Raw genomic sequence first — 25,145 nt, 5'->3', positions numbered from 1 at the left:
GCGGCCGCGCTGCGCGCCATGCTCCCACACTCAGAGGGACTACAGCGTGCAGGGCGCGTTGGGGGGGGGGAGCGCTGGACAGAATTTTAACCTCAAAATAACTGACTGGCAAGAGCGGACATAGTGTCAGGGCACTGTCCGGACACCTGCCAGTATAAAAAACTTTAAAAAAGAGCGGGTCTGAAGCGCGCCATTACGGGGGCAGGGCTTAGCCCTCACAGCACACAGCCCAACGCCATTTTCTCTACACAGGCTGCAGAGACACTGGTCCTTCCTCACGCTGCTGTACAAGTAACAGGGTGCAAAACGGGGGGGCACTGTGATTTTGGTGCATTGTATGTAATTTTATAAGAGCGCTGCAGGTCTGGGACATTTTCTGTAGTGTTCAGACCGGGTTTGGGCGCTGGGGTGTGAGCTGGCAATATCTCCCTCTGTGTCTCTCTGACAGGCTTTACTGTGGGTCTGTCCCCTATAGGCCCAGTGTATCTACGTGTGGTGGGTGCACGTGTGTCAGCATGTCTGAGGCGGAGTGCTCTTCCCAGGAGGAGACTATGTTAGGGACACAAACGGCTGTGGGAGTGACCATGTCGGCACCGCCGACACCTGATTTGGTGAATGTTTTCAGTGCTTTGAATGCAAATGTGGCTCTGATAAATAAAAGATTGGATAAATCTGAGTCTCAGAACCAGGCTTGGAAGAAATCCGTAGTGGATGTGTTGTTTCAAGTCCAGACCCCCTCGGGTCACAAAAAAGTTAATTTGCCCAGCTGAAAGACACGGATACCGACACGGACACTGACTCAAGTGTCGACTATAGTGATGCCAGATTAGATACAAAACTGGCAAAGAGCATTCAGTACATGATTGTGGCTATAAAAGATGTGTTACATATCACTGTTGCATGTGTTGCATATCACTGTTCCTGATACTAGGGTCTGTATGTTTAAAGGAAAGAAGCCTGTGGTAACGTTTCCTCCCTCTCATGAACTGAACACGCTTTGTGAAAATGTTTGGGAAAGTCCTGACAAAAAGTTTCAGTTTCCCAAAAGGATTGTAATGGCGTATCCGTTTCCCTCTGGGGATAGGGAAAAATGGGAGTCACCCCCCCCCCCCCCACCATTGTGAACAAAGCTCTATCACGGCTGTCCAAAAAGGTGGATCTCCCGTCCCCTGACACGGCAGCCCTAAAGGATCCTGCGGATCGTAGGCAGGAAAATACATTGAAATCCATTTATGTCACCACGGGTACGCTACTCAGACCATCCATTGCATCTGCGTGGGTGAGTAGTGCTATAGAAAAATGGGCAGATAACTTGTCATCTGAAATGGATACCCTAGATAGGGATAGCATTCTTTTGACGCTAGGTCATATCAGGGACGCTGCAGTCTACCTAAAGGAAGCTGCAAGAGATATTGGCCTCTTGGGATCACGAGCCAATGCCATGGCAGTATCTGCTAGGAGAGCATTGTGGATTCATCAATGGAATGCTGATGCTGACTCTAAGAAAGCTATGGAGTCTCTACCGTATAAGGGTGGTGTGTTGTTTGGTGACGGCCTCGCTGATTTGGTATCTGCGGCTACCATGGATAGGTCATAATTTTTACCTTATGTGCCTGCACCACAAAAGAAAGCACACCACTATCAGATGCAGTCCTTTCGGCCCAATAAATGCAGAAGGGGCCGAGGGTCTTCATTCCTTGCTACGAGAGGAAAGGGAAAAGATAAATGATCACCGGCCGTGGCCGGTTCCCAGGAGCAGAAGTCCTCCCCGGCTTCTGCCAAGTCCACCGCATGATGCTGGGACTCCTATGCTGGAGTCCGCAACCGGTGGGGGCACGTCTCAGGCTCTTCAGTCAGTTCTGGGCACGTTCGGGCCTGGACCCATGGGTTTTAGAATTAGTGTCCCGGGGTACAAACTGGAGTTTCAAGACATCCTCCCCCCACCCCCACCCCCCCACCACCGATTTTTCAAATCAGCCTTACCAGTTACTCTTCCAGACAGGGAGGTGGTAAGCGCCGCAATACAAAAATTGTGTCACAATCAAGTCATTGTCAGGGTTCCCCCGTCGCAACAGGGAGAAGGCTTTTATTCGAACCTGTTGGTGGTCCCGAAGCCAGACGGCTCAGTCAGACCAATCCTGAACCTCAAGTCCCTCAATTTCTACCTAAAAAAATTCAAATTCAAGATGGAATCTCTCCGGGCAGTGATCTCCAGTCTGGAGGAGGGGGATTTTATGGTGTCGGTAGACATAAAGGATGCCTACTTGCATGTTCCCATTTATTCCCCACATCAGGCTTACCTGAGGTTTGCAGTTCGGGATTGTCATTACCAATTTAGATGTTGCCGTTTGGTCTGTCCACGGCTCCGAGGGTTTTCACCAAAGTAATGGCTGAAATTATGGTTCTCCTACGCAAACAAGGAGTCACGATTATCCCGTACTTGGACGATATCCTGATAAAGGCGAGATCCAGGGACAAATTGATGCAGAAAATTACGCTCTCCCTGACAATTCTGTAGCAACATGGTTGGCTCCTAAACTTGCCAAAATCACAGTTGGTTCCGACGAGACGGCTGTCGTTTTTGGGAATGATTCTGGACACAGAATTACAGAGAGTCTTTCTTCCAGTGGAAAAGGCTCTGGAAATTCAGAACCTGGTCAAACAATTGCTGAAACCAGCAAGAGTATCGATCCATCAATGCACTCGGTTGCTGGGGAAGATGGTGGCAGCCTACGAGGCCATTCAGTTTGGCAGATTCCATGTCAGAGTGTTTCACTGGGACCTGTTGGACAAGTGGTCCGGATACACCGAAGTATAACCCTGTCTTCCAAGACAAGAATCTCACTCCTGTGGTAGCTGCACAGCTCTCGCCTCCTAGAGGGACACAGGTTCGGGATCCAGGACTGGATCTTAGTGACCACAGATGCGAGTCTCCGAGGCTGGGGAGCAGACACGCAGGGGGAAAGCTTCCAGGGAAGATGGTCAAGCCAGGAAATGTCTACACACAAACGTTCTGGAGTTAAGGGCCATTCACAACGGCCTTCTGCAAGCGGACATCTTCTTCGCAATCGGCCCGTCTTGATTCAGTCGGACAACATAACAGCAGTAGCGTACATAAACCGCCAGGGTGGAACAAAGCGCAGAGCGGCAATGGCAGAGACCACAAAGGTGCTCCGTTGGTCGGAAAGGCATACAAGCGCTCTGTCAGCGATCTTCATTTCAGGAGTGGACAACTGGGAAGCAGACTTCCTCAGCAGGCACGATCTCCATCCAGAAGAGTGGGGTCTTCATCAAGAGGTCTTTGCAGAAGTGACAAGTCTTTGGGGAATTCCTCAAATAGACATGATGGCGTCCCACTTCAACAAGAAACTTCAGAGATATTGTTCCAGGTCAAGAGACCCTCAAGCAATAGCAGTGGATGCCCTAGTGACACCGTGGGTGTTTCAGTCGGTGTACGTGTTTCCTCCGCTGCCACTCATTCCAAAAGTGATAAAGATCATAAGAAGAACAAAGGTTCGAGCGATCCTCATTGTTCCTGACTGGCCAAGAAGGGCTTGGTATCCAGATCTTCTGGAATTACTCGTAGGAGATCCCTGGCCTCTTCCACTGAGGGAGGATCTGTTACAGCAGGGGCCGTGCGTGTTCCAAGACTTACCGCGACTTCGTTTGACGGCTTGGAGGTTGAACGCCGGATCCTAGCCTGGAAGGGTATTCCCGAGGAAGTTATCCCCACTCTTATTCAGGCTAGGAAGGGAGTGACGTCTAAACATTACCACCGTATTTGGAGAAAATACGTGTCTTGGTGTGAATCCAGGAAGGCTCCTACGGAAGAATTTCAGTTAGGACGTTTTCTCCATTTTCTACAAGCCGGTGTGGATGCGAGCCTAAAGTTGGGCTCAATTAAAGTTCAAATTTCAGCCTTATCGGTTTTCTTCCAAAAACAATTGGCCTCCCTTCCAGAAGTTCAGACCTTCGTGAAAGGCGTGTTGCACATCCAACCTCCCTTTGTGCCCTCTGTGGCACCATGGGATCTTAACTTGGTGTTGCAATTCCTTCAATCTCATTGGTTTGAACCTTTGCAGAAGGTAGAGTTAAAATTTCTTACTTGGAAAGTGGTCATGCTGTTGGCCTTGACATCCGCAATTGGTGGCCTTGTCTCACAAGACCTCTTATTTGATATTCCATGAAGATAGGCCCTCATTCCGAGTCGTTCGCTCTGTATTTTTCTTCGCATCGCAGCGTTTTTCTGCTTAGTACGCATGCGCAATGTTCGCACTGCGACTGCGCCAAGTAATTTTGCTATGAAGATAGTATTTTTACTCACGGCTTTTTCTTCGCTCCGGCGATCGTAGTGTGATTGACAGGAAATGGGTGTTACTGGGCGGAAACACAGAGTTTTATGGGCGTGTGGATAAAAACGCTACCGTTTCCGGAAAAAACGCGGGAGTGGCTGGAGAAACGGAGGAGTGTCTGGCCGAACGCTGGGTGTGTTTGTGACGTCAAACCAGGAACGACAAGCACTGAACTGATCGCAGATGCCGAGTAAGGTTGAAGCTACTCAGAAACTGCTAAGTAGTTTGTAATCGCAATATTGCGAATACATCGTTCGCAATTTTAAGAAGCTAAGATTCACTCCCAGTAGGCGGCGGCTTAGCGTGTGTAACTCTGCTAAAATCGCCTTGCGAGCGAACAACTCGGAATGAGGGCCATAGAGCAGAATTGAGGACTCGTCAGCAGTTTCTGCCAAAAGTGGTTTCGTCATTCCACTTGAACCAACCTATTGTGAGTGGCTACTGACGCCTTGCTGGAATCGAAGTTTCTCGTTGTAGTAAGAGCTTTGAAAATTTATGTTGCTAGAACGGCTCAGTTTAGGAAAACAGAGGCTCTGTTTGTCCTGTATGCTCACATTAAAATTGGGGCTCCTGCTTCCAAGCAGACTATTGCGCGCTGGGTCTGTCATACGTTTCAGCAGGCTCATTCTACGGCTGGATTGCCGTTACCGAAATCGGTGAAGGCCCATTCTACCAGAAAGGTGGGCTCATCCTGGGCGGCTGCCCGGGGGGTCTCGGCATTACAACTTTGCCGAGCAGCTACTTGGTTGGGTTCAAACACCTTTGCAAAGTTCTACAAGTTTGATACCCTGGCTAATGAGGACCTCATGTTTGGTCAATCGGTGCTGCAGAGTCATCCGCACTCTCCCGCCCATTCTAGAGCTTTGGTATAACCCCATGGTTCTTAATATGACCCCAGCATCCTCTATGACGTATAAGAAAATAGGATTTTAATACCTACCGGTAAATCCTTTTCTCTTAGTCCGTAGAGGATGCTGGGCACCCGTCCCAGTGCGTACTGTATCTGCAGTTATTTACTGTGGTTACACACATGTTGTGTTACGTTTATAGTCAGCCTGTTGCTGATGATGTTCATGCCGTTGACTTGCGTTGTGCTAAATGCCATGTTGTACGGCGTGCTTGAGGTGTGAGCTGGTCTGTATCTCACCTTAGTTTAAGAATAAATCCTTTTCCTCAAAATGTTTGTCTCCCTGGGCAGAGTTCCTATAACTGGAGTCTGGAGGAGGGGCATAGAGGGAGGAGCCAGTTCACACCCCTTTGAAAGTCTTAAAGTGCCCATGTCTCCTGTGGATCCCGTCTATACCCCATGGTTCTTGATGTGACCCCAGCATCCTCTATGGACTAAGAGAAAAGGATTTACCGGTAGGTATTAAAATCCTATTTTCCACTTGTCTATTCCATTTGCACAACAGCATGTGATATTGATTGTCAATCAGTGTTGCTTCCTAAGTGGACAGTTTGATTTCACAGAAGTGTGATTGATTTGGAGTTACATTGTGTTGTTTAAGTGTTCCCTTTATTTTTTTGAGCAGAGTGTATATATGTACATGTGTGTGTGTGTGTGTGTGTGTGTGTATATATATATATATATATATATATATATATTAGTGATCCTCTGGATCCGAAACCGCCTGAACTTCACCTTTTTCTGCATGGGTCCGAGCAACTCGGATCCTCCCGCCTTGCTCGGTTCACCCGAGCGCACCCGACCGTCATCAACCCCCGAGATTCGTATTCTATATAAGGAGCCGCGCATCGCCGCCATTTTTCACTCGTGTATTGGAGATGATCGTGAGAGTACGTGGCTGGCATCCTCTCAGTTTCTATGTTCAGTGGGCTGCAAATATCTGTGCTCAGTGTGCTGCAAATATCTGTGCTCAGTGTGCTACAAGTGCAAATATCTACGTTCTCTGCCTGAAAAACGCTCCATATCTGTGCTCAGTGTGCTGCATATATCTGTGCTCACACTGCTTTATTGTGGGGACTGGGGACCAGCAGTATTATATAGTAGGAGGACAGTGCAGAGTTTTGCTGACCAGTGACCACCAGTATTATACGTTCTCTGCCTGAAAAACGCTCCATATCTGTGCTGCATTGTAGTATATACTGTAGTAGGAGGACAGTGCAGAATTTTGCTGACCACCAGTATAACTATATATATATATATATATATATATATATAGCAGTATGGTACAGTAGTCCACTGCTCTACCTCTGTGTCGTCAATTATACTATCCCATCCATTCCTGTGGTGCATTTCAGTTTTGCACAGTTTGCTGACCACCAGTATATAATATATAGCAGTACGGTACAGTAGGCAACTGCTCTACCTACCTCTGTGTCGTCTAGTATACTATCCATCCATACCTGTGGTGCATTTAAGTTTTGCACAGTTTGCTGACCACCAGTATATAATATATAGCAGTACGGTACAGTAGGCCACTGCTCTACCTACCTCTGTGTCGTCAAGTATACTATATATCCATACCTGTGGTGCATTTCAGTTTTGCATAGTTAGCTGACCACCAGACCACCAGTATATAATATATAGCAGTACGGTACAGTAGGCCACTGCTCTACCTACCTCTGTGTCGTCAAGTATACTATCCATCCATACCTGTGGTGCATTTCAGTTTTTGTGCGCAGTATATATAGTAGTAGGCCATTGCTATTGATAAATATATTACTGGCATATAATTCCACACATTAAAAAATGGAGAACAAAAATGTGGAGGGTAAAATAGGCACCTCATGCTGAAGCTGCTGCCACTAGTCATGGCCGAGACGATGAAATGCCATCAACGTCGTCTGCCAAGGCCGATGCCCAATGTCATAGTAGAGAGCATGTAAAATCCAAAAAACAAAAGTTCAGTAAAATGACCCAAAAATCAAAATTAAAATTGTCTGAGGAGAAGCGTAAACTTGCCAATATGCCATTTACGACACGGAGTGGCAAGGGACGGCTGAGGCCCTCTCCTATGTTCCTCATGACTAGTGGGTCAGCTTCACATGAGGATGGATGCACTTAAGACTTAAGATGGCAAAAGCACAGCAAAGAACTGCGTTCTTCTAAATCACAAATCCCCAAGGAGAGTCCAATTGTGTCGGTTGCGATGCCTGACCTTCCCAACACTGGACGGGAAGAGGTGGCGCCTTCCACCATTTGCACACCCCCTGCAAGTGCTGGAAGGAGCACCCGCATTCCATTTCCTGATAGTCAAATTGAAGATGTCACTGTTGAAGTACACCAGGAGGAGGATATGGGTGTTGCTGGCGCTGGGGAGGAAATTGACAAGGAGGATTCTGATGGTGAGGTGGTTTGTTTAAGTCAGGCACCCGGGAGACACCTGTTGTCCGTGGGACGAATATGGCCATTGACATGCCTGGTCAAAATACAAAAAAAATCACCTCTTCGGTGTGGAATTATTTAAACAGAAATGCGGACAACTGGTGTCAAGCCGTGTGTTGCCTTTGTCAAGCTGTAATAAGTAGGGGTAAGGACGTTAACCACCTAGGAACATCCTCCCTTATACGTCACCTGGAGCCCATTCATCAGAAGTCATTGACAAGTTCAAAAACTTTGGGTGACAGCGGAAGCAGTCCACTGCCAACTAAATCCCTTCCTCTTGTAACCAAGCTCCTGCAAACCACACCACCAACTCCCTCAGTGTCAATTTCCTCCTTAGACAGGAAAGCCAATAGTCCTGCAGGCCATGTCACTGTCAAGTCTGACAAGTCCTCTCCTGCCTGGGATTCCTCCGATGCATCCTTGAGTGTAACGCCTACTGCTGCTGGCGCTGCTGTAATTGCTGCTGGGAGTCGATCGTCATCCCAGAGAGGAAGTCAGAAGATCACTTGTACTACTTCCAGTAAGCAATTGACTGTCCAACAGTCCTTTGCGAGGAAGATTAAATATCACAGCAGTCATCCTGCTGCAAAGCAGATAACTCAGGCCTTGGCAGCCTGGGTGGTGAGAAATGTGTTTCCGGTATCCACCGTTAATTCACAGGGAACTAGAGAATTGATTGAGGTACTGTGTCCCCGGTACCAAATACCATCTAGGTTCCAATTCTCTAGGCAGGCGATACCGAAAATTTACACAGACGTCAGAAAAAGAGTCACCAGTGTCCTAAAAAATGCAGTTGTACCCAATGTCCACTTAACCACGGACATGTGGACAAGTGGACCAGGGCAGACTCAGGACTATATGACTGTGACAGCCCACTGGGTAGATGTATAGCCTCCCGCAGCAAGAACAGCGGCGGCACCAGTAGCAGCATCTCGCAAACGCCAACACGTTCCTAGGCAGGCTACGCTTTGTATCACCGCTTTCCATAAAAGGCACACAGCTGACAACCTCTTACGGAAACTGAGGAACATCATTGCAGAATGGCTTACCCCAATTGGACTCTCCTGGGGATTTGTGACATCCGACAACGCCACCAATATTGTGTGTGCATTACATCTGGGCAAATTCCAGCACGTCCCATGTTTTGCACATACATTGAATTTGGTGGTGCAGAATTATTTAAAAAACGACAGGGGCGTGCAAGAGATGCTGTCGGTGGCCCGAAGAATTGCGGGCCACTTTCGGCATTCAGCCACCGCGTGCCGAAGACTGGAGCACCAGCAAACACTCCTGAACCTGCCCTGCCATCATCTGAAGCAAGAGGTGGTAACGAGGTGGAATTCAACCCTCTATATGCTTCAGAGGATGGAGGAGCAGCAAAAGGCCATTCAAGTCTATACAGCTACCTACGATATAGGCAAAGGAGGGGGAATGCACCTGACTCAAGCGCAGTGGGGAATGATTTCAACGTTGTTCAAGGTTCTGCAACCCTTTGAACTTGCCACACGTGAAGTCAGTTCAGACACTGCCAGCCAGAGTCATGTCATTCCCCTCATCAGGCTTTTGCAGAAGAAGCTGGAGAGATTGAAGGAGGAGTTAAAACAGAGCGATTCCGCTAGGCATGTGGGACTTGTGGATGGAGCCCTTAATTCGCTTAACCAGGATTCACGGGTGGTCAATCTGTTGAAATCAGAGCACTACATTTTGGCCACCATGCTCGATCCTAGATTTAAAACCTACGTTGTATCTCTCTTTCTGGCAGACACAAGTCTGCAGAGGTTCAAAGACCTGCTGGTGAGAAAATTTTCAAGTCAAGCGGAACGTGACCCGTCAACAGCTCCTCCTTCACATTCTCCCGCAACTGGGGCTGCGAGGAAAAGGCTAAGAATTCCGAGCCCACCCGCTGGCGGTGATGCAGGGCAGTCTGGAGCGAGTGCTGACATCTGGTCCGGACTGAAGGACCTGCCAACGATTACTGACATGTCGTCTACTGTCACTGCATATGATTTTGTCCCCATTGAAAGAATGGTGGAGGATTATATGAGTGACCGCATCCAAGTAGGCACGTCAGACAGTCTGTACGTATACTGGCAGGAAAAAGAGGCAATTTGGAGGCCTTTGCACAAACTGGTTTTATTTTACCTAAGTTGCCGCCCCTCCAGTGTGTACTCCGAAAGAGTGTTTAGTGCAGCCGCTCACCTTGTCAGAATCGGCGTACGAGGTTACTTCCAGAAAATGTGGAGAAGATGACATTCATCAAAATGAATTATAATCAATTCCTCAGTGGAGACATTCACCAGCAATTGCCTCCAGAAAGTACACAGGGACCTGAGATGGTGGATTCCAGTGGGGACGAATTAATAATCTGTGAGGAGGGGGATGTACACAATGAAAGGGGTGAGGAATCGGACGATGAGGAGGAGGTGGACATCTTGCCTCTGTAGAGCCAGTTTGTGCAAGGAGAGATTGATTGCTTCTTTTTTGGTGGGGGCCCAAACCAACCAGTCATGTCAGTCACAGTTGTGTGGCAGACCCTGTCGCTGAAATTATGGGTTCGTTAAAGTGTACATGTCCTGTTTATACAACATAAGGGTGGGGGTCCCAGGGACAATTCCATCTTGCACCTCTTTTTTCTTTCATTTTTATTTGCATCATGTGCTGTTTGGGGACTATTTTTTGAAGTGCCATCCTGTCTGACACTGCAGTGCCACTCCTAGATGGGCCAGGTGTTTGTGTCGGCCACTTGGGTCGCTTAGCTTAGTCAAACAGCTACCTCATTGCGCCTATTTTTTTCTTTGCATCATGTGCTGTTTGGGGACAATTTTTTTAATCTGCCATCCTGTCTGACACTGCAGTGCCACTCCTAGATGGGCCAGGTGTTTGTGTCGGCCACTTGGGTCGCTTAGCTTAGTCATCCAGCGACCTCGGTGCAAATTTTAGGACTAAAAATAATATTGTGAGGTGTGAGGTGTTCAGAATAGACTGGAAATGAGTGTAAATTATGGTTATTGAGGTTAATAATACTATGGGATCAAAATGACCCTCAAATTCTATGATTTAAGCTGTTTTTGAAGGTTTTTTGTAAAAAACACACCCGAATCCAAAACACACCTGAATCCGACAAAAAAATTTCAGGGAGGTTTTGCCAAAACGCGTCCGAATCCAAAACATGGCCGCGGAACCGAATCCAAAACCAAAAAACAAAACACAAAACATTTCCGGTGCACATCACTAATATATATATACCGTCTCCCCAGTATGAGGTCAAGAGCGCTCTGGAGCAGGTTTTCATCCTGGATGTCTCTGTACATTGCTGCATTCATATATCCCTCTATCCTGACTAGTCTCCCAGTCCCTGCCACTGAAAAACATCCCCACAGCATGATGCTGCCACCACCATTCTTCACTGTAGGGATGGTATTGGCCTGGTGATGAGCGGTGCCTGGTTTCCTCCAAACACGATGCCTGGCATTCATGCCAAAGAGTTCAATCTTTGTCTCATCAGACCAGAGAATTTTGTTTCTCATGGTCTGAGGGTCCCTCAGGTGCATTTTGGCAAACTCCAGGTGGGCTGCCATGTGCTTTTTACTAAGGAGTGGCTTCTGTCTGGCCACTCTACCATACAATCCTGATTGGTGGATTGCTGTAAAATTGGTTGTCCTACTGGAAGGTTCTCCTCTCTCCACAGAAGAAAGTTGTAGCTCTGACAGAGTGACCATCAGGTTCTTGGTCACCTCCCTGACTAGGGCCCGTCTCCCCCGATCCAAACTTCTTCCATTTACAGATGATGGAGGCGACTGTGCTCATTGGGAGCAGTAGATATTTTTCTGTACCCGTCCCCAGATTTGTGCCTCGAGATAATCATGTCTCGGTGGTCTGCAGACAGTTCCTTTGACTTCATGTTTGGTGTGTGTTCAGACATGCACTTTCAAGTGTTAGACCTTATATAGACAGGTGTGGGCCTTTCCAAATAATGTCCAATCAACTGAATTTTCCACAGGTGGACTCCAGTTAAGCAGTAGGAACATCTCAAGGATGATCAGTGGAAACAGGATGCACCTGAGCTAAATTTTGAGCTTAATGGCAAAGGCTGTGAATACTTATGTACATGTGATTTCTTAGTAGAGATGAGCGGGTTCGATTTTACTCGGATTTACTAGGTTCTCAAAACGGCATCTTATTGGCTCACAGACGTCGCATGTTTTGGATAACCAATATGAAAAATCTGGATAAAACCAAACTGGCGTTAATTCTGGCATTATATCTGAACCCGCTCATCTCTATTTCTTAGTTTTTTATTTTTAATAAATGTGCAAACATGTTAAATAAAACTTTTTTCACATTGGCATGATGGGGTATTGTGTGTAGAATTTTGAGGGGAAAAAATAAATGTATTCCATTTTGGAGTCAGGCTGTAACATAACAAAATGTGGAAAAAGTGAAGTGCTGTGAATACTTTCCGGATGCACTGTATATGGTACAGTATTTTACGGTAATCTGTTAATGTAAAACTGTATAGCCTTTAGGAACATGCTTCTGTGAAGTGTTCAAGTGCAATAAAAGTAAATAAACAGGAGATTTGTTATTTCCTCAATTTATAATTGGCTCACTTGATGTTAAGGAATAAGGAATTTCCCAAGCCATCCCTCTGATCCGGTGTTTGATAGTAAGGCTTGGGTGGAGCCACTGCCATTACATAAATTCAGTGCGAGAAGATAGTTTTTGAAGATTTAGTAATGAGTCATTGATCCAGTTGAGCCCTGGTTACATGTGTATAGTGATCAGAGTGTATCAGGTGTTTGATATCAGTTTGACGTGTGTATAATGCAAGGCAATATTGGACCTAACTCAAGGTTGATTGCAAAACAACATTTTCCTCTAATGGGCAAAACCATGTACACTGCAGGTGTGGCAGATATAACATTTGCAAAGAGAGTTAGATTTGGGTGGGTTATTTTGTTTTTGTTCAGGGTAAATACTGGTTGCTTTATTTTTACACTGCAATTTAGATTTCAGTTTGAACACACCCCACAAAAATCTAACTCTCTCTGCACATGTTATATCTGACCTACCTGCAGTGCACCTGGTTTTGCCCATTAGAGGAAAATGTTGTTTTGCAATCAACTGGAATTAGGCCCATTGTCTGGTTGATTGCCGAACAGTAATTACTAAGGGGGAACATAGTTTGAAAGAAACACATAGTTTGTGTATCTTTCTGCTAGAATGGGGGAGATTTGGCTCTTTAAAGAGAATTACAATAAAAGATGTTTTAAATTTAACCCTATATTTCTCATATTTAAGAGTGCCCGACAGAGTGACCATCTCTTGATAATCAACCTGTGTTGATTAAAATCAGAGCATACTGTAAGTAACTGCCAGTGGCAACTTGCAAGTATGTTTTTGTTACCTAGAAACCCAGCAGTTCTGATGACTAGTGGGACTCTTCCTTAGCACTGTTTAGGTATATGCTAATGATAAGCATATATTCTAATGTTTGAATTTCTTTCACAAACATATCAACAATTATGGTATAAAAGTAGTGCAGAGAACGAATATGGCGCCAATAACAAAAGAGCAGCTTCCCCTTTGCACCAGTGGTATTCCCTTATACCAATGTAGAAATGGTGAACAGATAGATTAGGTGCAAAAGGATGCGCTAATTGTGAAAAATGATTAAAAAATGTGGATTTATCTTGTGTGCAATATATAATAAAAAAATTTTTAAAAAAAATAGTACTTCCCTTAATACTTCCTATATGCGTATACTCTTAAATTCATTCCACATGTAAAGAGATAGAAAAAAATGCATATAGTGTAGTATATTTGAATAGGGCAAGATTTAATACAATATCAATCGTAATATACAGTGTACATTTAAAAACACACAGGAAATGCTGATTCAATTTGTAAAAAGCTTTTGCACCCAAATGGTGGGTGATAAAAGGTGGAGGATTACCAGATGAAAGTATTCAGTGGGCGTTTCAGATGTAACCTTAGGGTAACTGGCTCCGGAACCGGGTTCCCTCGTCCACGTCCCAATCGTCTGGTTAGCCTTTCACCTGCTAATGATTCAATGGATACTCCACTCTCCTGCTGCTACGCGTTTCGGGAATGTCCCTTCGTCAGGCAGTGAGAGTGAAGTGAACTGGACATCCTATTTATACCTACAACCCCTTTTACTTCCGGTTCAGGGGTCACAACTCCACAATAATTAATATAACTTAGAATGATATAAAATGTCCAATGAACATGATCAAAAAAATATAAATAAACATTAAAAACGTAAAACAATGCTAAACATTAAACATAAGTTGTTTAAAATAGCGTTATCGTCACCGGAAGTGATGTTAATGTGACTTCCGGTCCGAACAGTGGTAAATACTACTATAAAAACCTCAGGAAAACCAAAGTTCCAAAGTGTCTTAAAGTTTCTGTTAAAGTGCAATAGAAAGTTTCTCAATCTATGAGTGGATAGTGCTTGATGCGTCCCGATCATATGTAGCGGGATGCTCAGCGTGTAACCTGTTGGAACGCACTTGAAGCGCACCTCTGCTTCCGGTGACGTACTTCCGGTTTTTCGGTGGAACGCACTTGAAGCGCTTGGGGGTTTCTTGCGAAGCACTTCCGGTCGCGGTCACCAGCGCCGACGGATTAAAGCATGCTTTGTGTGTCTGATCCAGTATTTTTGTGTTGTCCCAATCCTTAATACAGTTACATGGTCAAAACGGAAGGCATAACCATCCACGGGATATATTAGGAAACACAGGATCTGTTGAGGCACACACTTCCTGGATCCCAGTTCCATTTTGCTTGTGGGCAACATTGCCCATACTGCTAACTTAATGTAAATAACAATTAGAAATCTCATCAGAGTGATATAAATAACATAACATGTTTATAAGTGAAGGACTAAGAGCTATTCTAATGGTGGAAAGAAAAAGAAAGAGAAATGGTGGTTCAATTAAAATTTAAGGATAGGGATGGAGAATATTGAATTAAAGTTTAAAGGAACCATTTTAATTCAAAATCTGCGTTAAGTCCATACGGGATAAGGCTTTTAACTTTATGAATCCATTTCATTTCATTTTTAGCCAAGCGAGTTGCTTCATCTCTATATCTCCAGTTGTTCTTGATGTTTTCTATGGCTAAAAAACGGATGATGTTATTGGTTGAACAGTTATGTACTTCTTTAAAATGATTCGATAGAGAATGTGTCGTGAGGCCCTTCTTAATATTTCGGAGGTGTTCACTTAGTCTGGTTTTCAATGCTCTGCTTGTTCGACCAATATAAACCAGATTGCAGCTGCATTCAATTAAATAAATTACATTGGTGGTGTGGCATGTCATGAATTGTTGTAGTTTATATCTGGTATCCTTCACTGTGAATTCCTCATATTTGGATTTTTCCGATTTAATCTCTCGGCAAGCCTGACACGTCCCACACCTGAAAAAGCCTTTATTTCTTATAGGATGATGGTCCTGGTATGGTAAGGCGCTTCTAGTGAGTTTATCCTTAAGATTCGGGGCTTTTCTATAGATAAAACGGGGTAATTGTGGTAGTACTCCTTTCAAGACTGGGTCTTTCAGTAGTAGATGCCAGTGTCTTCGTACAATGGATTCCATTTTCTTGTGTTGGCTGTTATATTGAGTAATAAAGGCAAATTGAGTTTTTTCCTCCTTTTCTGTTACCTTTTTCTCCTTCTCCACTAAGAGTTCAGTCCGATCTTTTTGGAGGGCTTCGTTCTTAAATCTCTCTAACTTATTCACATCATAGCCCTTCTTTATAAAACCTGTTTTCATGTAGTCTATTTGTTCTTCGCACACTGTTTTTTTACTGCAATTCCGTCTAAGTCTTAGGAATTGACTTTTGGGGACGCTAGTAAGCCAATTAAAATGATGTTCGCTAGTTGTCGCAATATAATTATTGGCGTCTGTCGGTTTTTTAAAGCATTTGGTCTCCAGTTTACCGTCTGCGATGTATAGTGACAGATCCAAGAAACTTAATTCTGTTTGGCTGATGGTTACACTTAATTTGATGTTCAAATCATTAGAATTTAATTCTTCTGAGAAAGTATCCAAGGTTTCTTTATTGCCTTTCCAGAAAAGGATGATGTCATCAATATAACGGTACCACAAAATAAGTTCATTTCCGAATGTTGGATTCACTTTGATGTTTTTTTCTTCCCAATAGGACATAAATAAATTCGCAAAACTTGGGGCGAATTTTGTCCCCATTGCGGTTCCGATGAGTTGGTTGTAATATGTCCCATCGAAGTAAAAGTAATTATTTTTAAGTATGAATCTTATTCCTTCCAATAAAAATTCTTTTTTATCCTCCGAATACTCTGTCTTATCTAGGTAATACTTGACAGCTTCTACTCCCTTGTCGTGTGGTATATTAGTGTACAGTGCTTCCACATCGGCCGTTGCCATCCACATTTCCTCAGACCATTCCAATGCACTAATCTTCCGAAGTATGTCTGTTGTGTCCTTAAGATGGAAATCCGTTTTTGTTACCAGTGGTTGTAGGTGGGCATCAATAAATTCCGAGAGGTTGGCCGTTAGGCTCCCCACCCCTGACACGATTGGTCTTCCTGGTGGATTAGTTGGATTCTTATGTACCTTCGGGAGCACGTAGATGGTTGGTGTCGCTGGATCTAAAACGTTAAGGTACTCAAATTCTTTCTCTGTAATTGTTTTCTTATCTAGATGTTCCTTTAGAAGCTGATTAAGAGCATTTTTTATTCTGTTGGTAGGGTCGCTTCTTAATTTTGAGTATGTGCTCCCTTCATCTAGTTGACGGTAGATCTCTTTCTTGTAGTCTGCCTTATTTAGTACGGCCACTCCTCCCCCTTTATCGCACGGTTTGATCACAATGCTATCATCTTTCTGAAGCGTCTTCAGTGCCAAACGTTCCTTTTTTGACAAGTTCCACTTCTTTATTTTAGTTTTATCCAGTTTTTCCATATCTTCCAGAACTGATTTTTGGAAGCTATCCACTAGACTTCCCTTCAGGTATTTTGGGTAAAAGGTTGATTTTTTCTTAAATTGTTCTCTCGTACTATCCATCTCTTTTAGGTCCGCAGGATTTTTAGTTAAGAAGAATTTTTTGACTGTAAGTTTTCTGACGAACTTTTCCACATCAATGTATACATCAAAGGGAGAAGACTTATTGGTTGGTGCATATTTCAGTCCCTTTAATAACAGTTTTTCTTCTGTATCGGTGAGATTCCTATCACTTAAATTGAAGATTTTTCCTTGTGTTGTTTCAATTGGCTTATTTTCTTCAATTGTCGTGATTGGATTAATGACTTTAGGTTTTTTTGTGGTTTTTTTCTTCCTTTTTATTCCACCTCTCTTTCCCCGTTTTCTTATCTTTGATATTTCGGGTATTGGCGTCTCTCTAAAAAATGGACATAATCATCTTGTCTTTTGTAGTTAGTCCCCAACATGGTCTCCTCTCTATTGTCTTTTTTGTTTCTCCAATAGTTTCCTTCGTTATCATAATTTTGGTATCTTCTTCTCCAGTTTCTGTATTGCTGTGGACTTCTTTGGTACTGATAATTTCTATTGTTGAAGGTTCTACCTGCTCTTCTATCTTTCCTTATTGGTGATGCCCACTTACTTCTCTCTATCTCTTTTCTGGGACTCCTATATATAAAGTCTCCGTCTCTCTCAGGCGAGATATCTTCCAAATAGTCTTTCATTCTGAAGTTGTTACTTCTTGTCTGGTAATTGTTAGGTGATGATCTTCTGTGAGTCTTATTCTGAAGTCTTGATCTTTGTATGTGGTTAGATGGTCTTTCTTTTTTCGTATAACGGGGGCAGTCTTCTCGATGGGTGATATTCGTTTCGTGATCGGATATGGGTGAGGCACCTTCATGATCTTCAATAATGGAGCATACAGAGACTATAGAATTATCTTCTTTCATATGTGCAAAAGGGTCCTTCCCCTCATTCTTATAATATTCATGATCCCGCTTTAATTTCTTCTGTTTTTTGATCATTAACTCTTTCGTGTTTAATACCATTCTCTGTTGGATCTCTTTTTCTTTTTTCTTATATTCTGGTAGATCTTGGGAAGTTTCAATACTGGTTTGAATCGTCGTGATCTGTTCTTTGATGATTTTTAATTTGTCTTTCCGTTCTTTCATAATTAACTCTATCAACGTATATGAACAGATCTCCAATGTACGCATCCATTCATCTTTAAATTTATCACTACTATCATCAAAAGATGGTAATTTCTTTATTCTTAGTCCCTTAGGGATAATTTGATCCGCTATGTATTTTTCTAGAGTTGCGCACTCCCACCAAATACGATTTTTTTTTAGAAGTAGTTTTTCCAGGCGGTTCATTGTCGTCATTAAATCTTCATCCACAATGGTGGGGGATGTAGTATGGAATAATTCCTTACATTTTTCCTCCCTGCTTTTCAGATGGGAAAACATGTTGTCGCCTATAGGTTCTCTAATTAGGGAGTAATAGAACTGTGGTATAAAAGTAGTGCAGAGAACGAATATGGCGCCAATAACAAAAGAGCAGCTTCCCCTTTGCACCAGTGGTATTCCCTTATACCAATGTAGAAATGGTGAACAGATAGATTAGGTGCAATAGGATGCGCTAATTGTGAAAAATGATTAAAAAATGTGGATTTATCTTGTGTGCAATATATAAAAAATTTTTTTTTAAAAAATAGTACTTCCCTTAATACTTCCTATATGCGTATACTCTTAAATTCATTCCACATGTAAAGAGATAGAAAAAAATGCATATAGTGTAGTATATTTGAATAGGGCAAGATTTAATACAATATCAATCGTAATATACAGTGTACATTTAAAAACACACAGGAAATGCTGATTCAATTTGTAAAAAACTTTTGCACCCAAATGGTGGGTGATAAAAGGTGGAGGATTACCAGATGAAAGTATTCAGTGGGCGTTTCAGATGTAACCTTAGGGTAACTGGCTCCGGAACCGGGTTCCCTCGTCCACGTCCCAATCGTCTGGTTAGCCTTTCACCTGCTAATGATTCAATGGATACTCCACTCTCCTGCTGCTACGCGTTTCGGGAATGTCCCTTCGTCAGGCAGTGAGAGTGAAGTGAACTGGACATCCTATTTATACCTACAACCCCTTTTACTTCCGGTTCAGGGGTCACAACTCCACAATAATTAATATAACTTAGAATGATATAAAATGTCCAATGAACATGATCAAAAAAATATAAATAAACATTAAAAACGTAAAACAATGCTAAACATTAAACATAAGTTGTTTAAAATAGCGTTATCGTCACCGGAAGTGATGTTAATGTGACTTCCGGTCCGAACAGTGGTAAATACTACTATAAAAACCTCAGGAAAACCAAAGTTCCAAAGTGTCTTAAAGTTTCTGTTAAAGTGCAATAGAAAGTTTCTCAATCTATGAGTGGATAGTGCTTGATGCGTCCCGATCATATGTAGCGGGATGCTCAGCGTGTAACCTGTTGGAACGCACTTGAAGCGCACCTCTGCTTCCGGTGACGTACTTCCGGTTTTTCGGTGGAACGCACTTGAAGCGCTTGGGGGTTTCTTGCGAAGCACTTCCGGTCGCGGTCACCAGCGCCGACGGATTAAAGCATGCTTTGTGTGTCTGATCCAGTATTTTTGTGTTGTCCCAATCCTTAATACAGTTACATGGTCAAAACGGAAGGCATAACCATCCACGGGATATATTAGGAAACACAGGATCTGTTGAGGCACACACTTCCTGGATCCCAGTTCCATTTTGCTTGTGGGCAACATTGCCCATACTGCTAACTTAATGTAAATAACAATTAGAAATCTCATCAGAGTGATATAAATAACATAACATGTTTATAAGTGAAGGACTAAGAGCTATTCTAATGGTGGAAAGAAAAAGAAAGAGAAATGGTGGTTCAATTAAAATTTAAGGATAGGGATGGAGAATATTGAATTAAAGTTTAAAGGAACCATTTTAATTCAAAATCTGCGTTAAGTCCATACGGGATAAGGCTTTTAACTTTATGAATCCATTTCATTTCATTTTTAGCCAAGCGAGTTGCTTCATCTCTATATCTCCAGTTGTTCTTGATGTTTTCTATGGCTAAAAAACGGATGATGTTATTGGTTGAACAGTTATGTACTTCTTTAAAATGATTCGATAGAGAATGTGTCGTGAGGCCCTTCTTAATATTTCGGAGGTGTTCACTTAGTCTGGTTTTCAATGCTCTGCTTGTTCGACCAATATAAACCAGATTGCAGCTGCATTCAATTAAATAAATTACATTGGTGGTGTGGCATGTCATGAATTGTTGTAGTTTATATCTGGTATCCTTCACTGTGAATTCCTCATATTTGGATTTTTCCGATTTAATCTCTCGGCAAGCCTGACACGTCCCACACCACACCTTATATATTGCACACAAGATAAATCTACATTTTTTAATCATTTTTCACAATTAGCGCATCCTATTGCACCTAATCTATCTGTTCACCATATCAACAATTATGTTTAGCCATGTATATTGTTGAGAGGGTAGTGTACTCTGAGCTTCTTCTCTCTCTGGTGCCACCGATACACCATGCTGCTGGAGTCACATCACAGCATCACATCTGACCCAGCTAACCAAAATAAACGACTGTAAATGCACAGCTTGCCTGTGCATCTTCCTGCTCCGTTCTCCATTGTGGAAGGACGTGTCTTCTGCATGAGACTGAGTATATTAAAGGATTGAAATTGCAAGTACTGTACACTGTATCACCATAACTGTGTTAATATTCCACTGCCAAACATTATAATTTATATTCCACTGCCATCTACCGTGTAAATGCACAGGTGTGTGACACATTGACATGAAAGTGTTCTGTACACTGTAAAATAGTAGCTTTTTCAAATAGTTACACGCACAATTAAATTCTAGGTAGATGTTCATATGGCATAAAATTATGGGGAAAATTGTATTAAAAAGTGCATATATTCTGTAAATATTTGACTGTGTATGTTGTACATGTATTTGTTGTATTGGATATACGTTTCTGCATTTTAATGTTTTGCACCAAAAAATATTTTGTGTGCTGAGCATGTGATAAAGTAGAACCCAAAGTCTACAAAAGAGAATGTATTCTATTTTAATTGCTACCAACAAATAAGGCTTGAATTAAGTAATTCAAATAAATGTTATAGCACTAATCCAAACCTGTAATATAACAGAAATATGAACATCATATAGTTTTAGGTTTAGTTTTTATTATATTTTTATGGGGATGCGGTCAACATCCCGCCGGGTGGAATCCCGGCGGTCGGAATATCGACACCGGAATCCCGACCTGCACAATCCCAACATATTCTCCCTCCGTGGGTGTCCACGACACCCATAGAGGGAGAATAAATTAGTGTGCCAAGCGCAGTGAGGCACCGTGCCCGCAGAGCGGCGAGCGCATCGAGCCCACAAGGGGCTGCGTTCTGCTCGCCACCCCTGTCGGGATTGTGCTGGTCGGGATTCCGGTGTCGGTATTCCGACTGCCGGGATGCCGTCCAGCGGGATTTCGTTCTGATCCCATTTTATGTAATGTACATGATTTTTAAAGATACATTTCCTGTAATTAATATATTTGGCATACTGATGATTTTTCAGTAATTAATACTGAATTAACCTTCTAGGCAAAAAAAATTTAGATAACAAATACCAGTTTATGCTTGATATTATTATTATTATTATTATTATTATTATTATTATTATTATTGTTATGTTTCTAAATATCTAGGTATAACTTTCAACTGGACCCTGATCCAATGAAATTTTTGGCTATTATACTTGTCTTTACAATGGAAATGTTGATGAACTTCAGTATATTATCAATAAAAGCCAGGTGTGTATGTAAATTTCTGTTGACAATTTAGATGAAATGTATATGGGTGTTTTCTACCTACACTATTTGTTCAGTTTGTAAAAAGCACCACTTTGAGGGATAAATAAGGTTACATCAGTTATAAGAAAGGTAAAGGTAAATAATGTTCAATGTTTTCTAAATTCAAGACAACAAAGCCTCTAGCTGCCCCATGAGACTGAATATTCCACCCTGATTCCAGAAATTCCTTGGATTAAACACCTCAGTTTTGATAGTTTGTAGTTATAGCTATCGATTCTGATGTTTGTAAGAAAAGCATCCAATTAATGCAGTACATTTTAGTTTAAAATAAAAAGTGAGCCAATATTTTATATTGATCTTTAATATATTTGGATTTAGGTATAATGTCTATGCTGATGGACCTTTCCCCCTCTTTCCTCTCTAGTATCTCCATCTGTCTCTCTGCTATTTTCTTCTGAATGGCTCAGCACTTTCTTTAACTTAACATGTCTCAGTCTGAGCTGATAATTTTCCCACCTTCCTGAGTCACCTCACCTCCCCCAATTTCTTTATCTATTGACAGCACAACTATTTCCCCTGGTCTGCAAGTGCACTGTTTTAGAGTTATTCTTGACTCCTTCCTCTCCTTCAAACCACACATTCAGTACATTTCACAGTCCTGCCATGTCCAACTCAAAAATATCTCCAGGATCTGACCTTCTCTCACCCTGGAGGCAACTAAGATCATCATCTACTCTGTGGTCATCTCCAGACTGGACTACTGTTAAACAAGGATGTTGAGTCTCTACAGAATTACTTATTTAAACAGGAGGTTTGGGCAGACAAATGGAGAATGAGGTTCAATATAGAAAAATGCACCTTGGGACTAAGAACAATTGGGCAGCCTATAAATTAAATGGGGAAAATATGGGGGAAATGGGATTTGAAACAGATTTGGGGATGCTCATTGATAATAGACTTAGTAGTAGTTCCTAAATTCAAAGTGCAGCAACAAAAGCAAATAAGGTGTTAGCATGCATAAAACGGGGAATTGAGACATGGGATGAGAGTGTAATCCTGACAATGTAAAAATCATTGGTACGGCCACACATTGAATATTGTGCACAGTTCTTGGCACCACACTATAAATAAGATATCCTGGAACTTGAAAGGGTTCAGAGGCGAGCCACCAAACTGATCAAGAGGTTAGAGGCACTGGATTTTGTGGAAAGGCTTACTAAGTTTGATATGTTTACATTAAAAAAGAGGCAGCTGAGAGGAGACATTATTAATATGTACAAATACATAAAGAGACAATACAAGGATCTATCAGGTGATTTGTTTATTGAAAAATAATTACACAGGACATGTGGACATCCTCTGAGGTTAGAAGAGAGAAAATTTTATACACAACAAAGGAAAGAGTTCTTCACAGTAAGGGCAGTAAGGATTTGGAATTCTGTACCGGAGAAGGTAGTAATGGTGGGCACAGTCAATAGGCTAAATGTAATAGGGTGCAATTTTGGAAAATGTGCAATTTTTACAGCAAATTTGCACGTTTTCTGAAAATTGCAAATGTAATAGTAAAGAAAGTGTTAAAAAATAAAATAAAAAACAACGTGCAGGTCCCCCCCAAAAGCATAACCAGCCTCGGGCTCCTTGAGCCGGTCCTGGTTGCAAAAATACAGGGAAAAATTGATTGGGGCACTGGACTCTTGGTTCCAAAAATATGGGGGCTAGTTGTTTAAATACGGGGAACCCCCAATCAATTTTTTCCCTGTATTTTTGCAACCAGGACCGGATCAAAGAGCCTGAGGCTGGTTATGCTTTTGGGGGGACCTGCACGCCGTTTTTATTTATTTTTTAACACTTTCTTTACTTTTACAGAAAGAAGCATGCACAGATCTCACTGATCTGTGCATGCTTCTGACTAAGTAATGAAAACATGACCTAAAATCTGCATGTTTTTATTACAAAAAATTGCATGTTTCCTTTACTAAAAACCACAAAAAATCCCATGTGAATTTGTTTTAACCTTAAAATTTGCACCCTATTTTAAGATTTTTAGTAAAAAATAGCAAATTACAAACGTGCGATTTGGTGCGAATTTTTAGACACCTAAAAATGGCGCACTTTTACATCTAGCCTAATATGTTTAAAAATGGATTAGATAAATTCCCAGCTGAAAGAAATGGTCAAGGATATAACATTTAAAGGAAGTTAATTTTAGAAAGAGTATGAAATACAGTTGTTATTTAGACTTCATCTGGGTCATTATAGTTACATACTAATTAGTGTACGAGTTATAATACAGGTTGAACTCGATGGTTTTTCTACCTCATTAACTATGATACTATGTTACTATGTATGTTATCTCCTATTATTAGGCCTCCCTCTTTCCACTTCAATTTGTACTCCATTCTGTTGCCGGGCTCATCTTACTCTCCAAATGCACTATGGGGCTAATTCTGTAAGGATAGCAAATTCTGATAATCAGCAGAATTTGCTATCCTTTCCCTAGCATGCTGGGGGCCACCCATCACTGGGCAAGGCCGTCCAGCATGCTGACCGGAGCCTTCAACAAGCAGAAATTGCGAGTGATCGCAATTTCTGCTTTTTAGCAGAAATAATGGATGCCTCCTACTGGCGCAGCTTAGGTGCACTACCAACATTTCAGCCTATGCTCACTTTGCCAAGCCATGATTCCTTTGTTAGTTACAGAATAATGCTGCTGCCTTTTTTTAGCAGAACACACCATAACAGTATTGCATTCACGTCGTATGCCAGTAGTATCTAATGTCTATTGTTCATTCATTTTTGTTTTTCTTACAGCAAGCTCCTGAAGACAACAGCCCGCCTTCAGCTTCCTTTTTCAGTCATAGTTGTGGCCTTTGGACAGCTACATTTATACAGAGCTGCTTATTTTATTACATTCTCTCTTTTTGTACATGCACTGTCCAACTTCATATAGCTCTTTGAAAATGGTAGAACAATTTTTTTTAAATGTAATCCTGAAGCCACTTTGAACTTACAGTACTTGTTGGTCTTTGGAACCTAAATGTATGTTCACTAAAATTTACTTAAACCTGATTCTTTACAAAATAATAAATATTTTTGTTAATTAATTATTGAAAATAAATCATTTTGTGAAATGAGTATCATTATTAAAGAACTTGAATGTACACGTAATATTGTGTATATAAAATGTGTTTAAATATGCTTGTGCATGTGTATAATTACTGGTTTGTTTTTAAAGAAATCTGTATATTATCCCAGTTTATTTTACAGTGTTCAATACAAAGACTGGGTTTAGTTTGGTTTTTATAAAAAAAAAATAATACAGCAGACCCCACCAATTGTGAGCTGAGGGGCAGATGTAATAAGCCTGGAGAAGTGATAAAGCAGTGATAAACCAGTGCTAAGTGAAAGATGATAATGCACCAGCCAATCATCTCCTATTTGTCAACTTACATGTTGGAGCTGATTGGCTGGTGCGTTATCACCTGTCACTGTCACTTATCACTGCTTTATCACTTCTGCCCCCGAATATCACAGCTGTGTCACCAGTAGGCACCTACCATACAGCTCT

The 25,145-nt window shown here is 42.1% G+C and overlaps 1 protein-coding gene across 3 annotated transcripts in view; it reads left to right on the top strand.

Moving 5' to 3' along the window:
• Window positions 1–24,773, top strand: part of PGAP1 (post-GPI attachment to proteins inositol deacylase 1) — a 1,346,394-nt gene extending 1,321,621 nt beyond the window's left edge. For all 3 annotated transcript variants that reach the window (XM_063934105.1, XM_063934104.1, XM_063934106.1), the window contains 2 exons: window positions 21,473–21,577; window positions 24,389–24,773. In XM_063934105.1, the coding sequence (XP_063790175.1) occupies window positions 21,473–21,577; window positions 24,389–24,527 (244 nt within the window). In that variant the 3' untranslated portion in view covers window positions 24,528–24,773. The remainder of the gene's footprint in view (window positions 1–21,472; window positions 21,578–24,388) is intronic.
• The last annotated feature ends 372 nt before the right edge of the window (window positions 24,774–25,145 follow it).

The sequence above is a fragment of the Pseudophryne corroboree genome, chromosome 7 (genome assembly GCF_028390025.1).
Source record: "Pseudophryne corroboree isolate aPseCor3 chromosome 7, aPseCor3.hap2, whole genome shotgun sequence".
In the NCBI taxonomy this organism is placed as follows: domain Eukaryota; kingdom Metazoa; phylum Chordata; class Amphibia; order Anura; family Myobatrachidae; genus Pseudophryne; species Pseudophryne corroboree.
This window is presented reverse-complemented; position numbering and strand designations above follow the sequence as displayed.